Raw genomic sequence first — 3,906 nt, 5'->3', positions numbered from 1 at the left:
TGCTAATCAACTTTTGTTAATAATCAACTGCTTTATCATTATTCTGAATTGTGGTGAAGAAATTGTTTGTCATTCGCTTCAAAAAAAAAAAAGATTTTGTCGTCATGGTTCGTAGGAAAGTTTTTGACTTTTACGTCGTTTAATGTTGCTTTTTTTAGTTTCGAAATCAATACGACAGTGATGTTACTGTTTGGAGTCCACAAGGTCGTTTACATCAAGTCGAGTACGCCATGGAGGCAGTTAAACTTGGCGCTGCCACTGTTGGTCTAAAAAATCAAGACTACGCCATACTTGTGGCTTTGAGTAGAGCCTCGTCAGAATTGTCTTCATCGCAAAGAAAAATTATTCCAATTGATGACCATTTAGGTATATCGATATCGGGCATTACAGCAGACGCCCGCATATTAAGCCGCATCTTGCGGATGGAGTGCCTTAATTTCAAATATTCTTATGACACAACGTATCCGGTGTCAAGACTTATTTCTTATTTGGGCAATAAAATGCAGAGTAGTACTCAACGATATGATCGTCGACCTTATGGCGTTGGTTTGCTTGTAGCAGGATATGATGAAATGGGGCCACATATTTACCAAGTTGTTCCTTCAGCAAATTTTTTCAACTGCAAGGCTATGTCAATTGGTTCTAGATCCCAAAGTGCACGAACGTATTTAGAGCGCCATATAAGCAGTTTCACAGACTGTACAAAAGATGAACTTATTTGCCATGGCATTCAAGCTATTCGGGGCTCCCTCCCTAACGAAGATTTAGCTGGAAAAGATGAAACTAGTTCACTTTTGGTAAGTTTAAGACTATATCACCGCCATTCACAAAACTTAAAACAGCTTTTAACTTTGTAGTTACTTTGACAGTTCTATCAAATAAACCTACTTTAAGTTTTGTGAATATGGGCTTATATTTTTAAACTCCCGTGCGAGGTTTTGGCGAGGGTCAACCTGGTTTTCTATTCTAGACTACTAACAAAATGAATGGAATGAAATTTGAAGTTTAAATTAAATGTAATTCGATTCTCTATTTCAGAATATATCGGTCGCAATCGTTGGCAAAAACCAACCTTTTAAAATTCTTGACGATATTGAAACCCTTCAATATTTGAATATGGCCAAAGAAATTGGCACAAATGTGGTTCAAACGAATTCCGAAGACGAATCACACGGAAGCGACGAGGAAAAACCGCGTACAACACCCGATCCCCAAGTTTTGGTATCGACTATGGATCAGTAGTGATGATATCTTGCATGTGAATAAAATATACATACATAAATCAACTCTGATTAATTGGTTAATAAACACAATGATTATTCCTGTACTCCTGTTGCCTTTATATTCATAAATGTTTGCTAAAACAGCATTTTTTGTCTGCTGAAAATGGGAAAGCAGACATTACTGCTGTTTCAGCAAACATAGGGTTGCTGTATTAGCAAACATTTCGGCCAGCAAACAAAATCTGCTGTTTTGAATACACCTGCTGAAAAAAACGTGTTTGCTACTTTTTCAGCCCAATTCTGAAAACTCCCTGGGAATTAATTTCTCTCTCGAATAAAATCCTCCTATTCTGATTGAATGGGGAGAGGGAATTTCGAAAACAGCCGTTTTATTTTGGCTAAACATTTGACTGATATTTTTTTGGAAAAAAGAACATAAATGGAAAAATAAGCAAACAGAAGTTATTACGGTTGCTAAAAATGTTTACAAACGTCTTTTGTGTGGCTTTTGTAATGTTTGTTTTAATTTTTGTATTTTAATAGTGCACAATTATGGCCTACAGCTTGTCACCATATTTCTGTGTTGTTACTTTCCGTCTTCGTCCAACTATCGTTGGCTAAATTAGATGCTTCCAGAGTGACCCGGTAGACAGATTAATTGTGTCGTGTTACCACCGGTTGCATGCGGGGCCCACATCCTGTATGTTGGCGTTTTCCCTTGCCAAAAGGAGTTAAGGTGGCTGAATCGTAATATAAACGTTTGCTTTTCCTTCGTCGTTATAAATGCTGTGGTTGTCTGCCTGTAAGCCGTTTTATCTATAGGTCACTTTTATGACTAAGACTTGAAGATCTAATCGACATTTCCCGGCGGTTGCCGCTTTTCTTGCTGGATGAAAAGGTAAAAAACAATTTCCATACATTTAAGGTACCATTTAAAAAAAAAAAAAAAAAACAATAAAATTTATAATTTTGTATCCTAGCTCCCTTTCATTTGTTTGGGGGAATTTCTCCAAGTTTTACCGTCTCATTCTCCCTTTTATAACGATTAAGAATAGCTACTTTTTTCTCTGGGAAATATTTCCGTTTTTCGATGTTTGTTTAGAATAAGGGAAAAGGATTAGGGAATAAACTCCCAGTAAATTTTTATTCAGAAAAGGGATTAGGGAATAAACTCCCGGGAATTGTTTTTCAGAATAGGGCTGTACATTTCTCTGACATATTTGAGTTTGTTTGCCAAAATTCCGAACGCGTTTTCAGCACGGCTTGCCCGGCTAAATCTGCAGTTTAAAATTTTGTTTTCGTTAGCTGACCTCTCCCCATAAGATTTTAACATTCTTGATGTCATCCAGAAAGCGTCATCTGCAACGAATACAAAAGGAACTTACGTCTCTGTTGCAGGTAAAAAGTAAGGAAAAGGAAAATCGCAAAGGTTTTTCGTTGTGGCTTCATCAGTGATGATTCATTAAATGCTGCAGCGTCGTTTATTCTTCCATTTGAAACAACATTGGCATATAAAAGTTATAATTTGCGTCAATAACAGCCAGCAGTATTACCCTATTGAAACCCTTGTAATTGTAATAGTATGATCCATAGTCTGCTTTGCTCTTGATAGCAATGTTTGCCGTCTTATGAGAGGAATAAAAAAGATTAAAACAAAATTATTTTATACAAATGTATGAGTCTTGCCTATGACACCAAACAAAAGTGAACATTCCATTTTTTCTCAAAGTCAACAGAAATATTTTTCCACTCATTCGCACTGCTGGGAACCTTTAAAATTTGTTCGTTCAGTTTCCGTTTTTTGCTCAAATTTGTATTACCTTCATAAAATTATCTATTAAAACCGAGTAAATGGCATCGATAGTTTCTGGCATGATTAAAGGAATAGAGGCCTGTTATATGCGAAATCTATGGGCTAATTGAGTGTATTTTTATCTAGTTGCTAAAAACCTTAAGGTAAATAGTAACCTTCCAGAACTTGAAATAGCCTCTCACATTACAGTATTTTCTTTAGAGATTAATGGAGAAATTTTCCTTATAACTCGGAAAAAGTCGCATATGACATTCCTGCAAAGTTTTATTATATATATTATTTTGTTGTTTTTTCTTCTTCTTATTTTTATTGCAGATCTCATCATATATCGCAATAATACTGGAAACCACAACTTTTTTTTCTGCGTTAATATCCATTTTATTATCCCAAACTTCTTTACATTTTCAGCAATCTGTACGAATTAAAAATCAGCTGCTGTTTACATATTTAGTTTCTTCTTCTTATTGGTTCTTATATATCTAGGTTATTTCGTACGACAAAACATTTACTGGTGTGATAACAAAAATAGTAAACTGTATGCAAAATGACGAATTTGACGTACATAACGAAAGTCTTATGATTACAGAAAATAACATGTCTGATCGTCAGCAAGCGGAGCAATTTCGATGTTTATGACGTTTACTACTTTTTATACATTTTACTAAAGTATATGACGTTTACAACTTTTTGACAGCAGAAGACCTAAAAAACCGACATACAGACCATCTCTGATGCATGGCATATTAACTCACAAATGTCGACAGCATTAGGAAACAACCACCTTTGAATATTTTTTCTAATATTCTCGCCAGCATTTAAGCCCAGTCGTTTTGCTAGTGTACATGCTAACCTCTTCGCTTAGAAGGCCTC

At 35.5% G+C, this 3,906-nt stretch overlaps 1 protein-coding gene across 1 annotated transcript; it reads left to right on the top strand.

Annotated features, from left to right (window-relative positions):
* On the top strand, nt 1-1,327 carry LOC106090356 (proteasome subunit alpha type-1-like). The gene is made up of 3 exons (XM_013256523.2): nt 1-107; nt 159-797; nt 1,039-1,327. The coding sequence occupies exons 1-3, from the start codon at nt 105-107 to the stop codon at nt 1,240-1,242; spliced, it is 846 nt and encodes a 281-aa protein (XP_013111977.1). The 5' UTR covers nt 1-104; the 3' UTR covers nt 1,243-1,327.
* Nucleotides 1,328-3,906: the final 2,579 nt, after the last annotated feature.

The sequence above is a fragment of the Stomoxys calcitrans genome, chromosome 3, assembly GCF_963082655.1.
Source record: "Stomoxys calcitrans chromosome 3, idStoCalc2.1, whole genome shotgun sequence".
Taxonomy (NCBI): Eukaryota; Metazoa; Arthropoda; class Insecta; order Diptera; family Muscidae; genus Stomoxys; species Stomoxys calcitrans.
The sequence above is the reverse complement of the archived record's forward strand: the minus strand, read 5'-3'. Positions and strand labels throughout refer to the sequence as shown.

What these genes read in the sequence shown, in the direction of transcription:
- LOC106090356 (XM_013256523.2), top strand. An exon ending in ATGAAACTAGTTCACTTTTG is followed by an intron (nt 798 to 1,038) that starts GTAAGTTTAAGA and finishes TCTCTATTTCAG; the next exon opens with AATATATCGGTCGCAATCGT.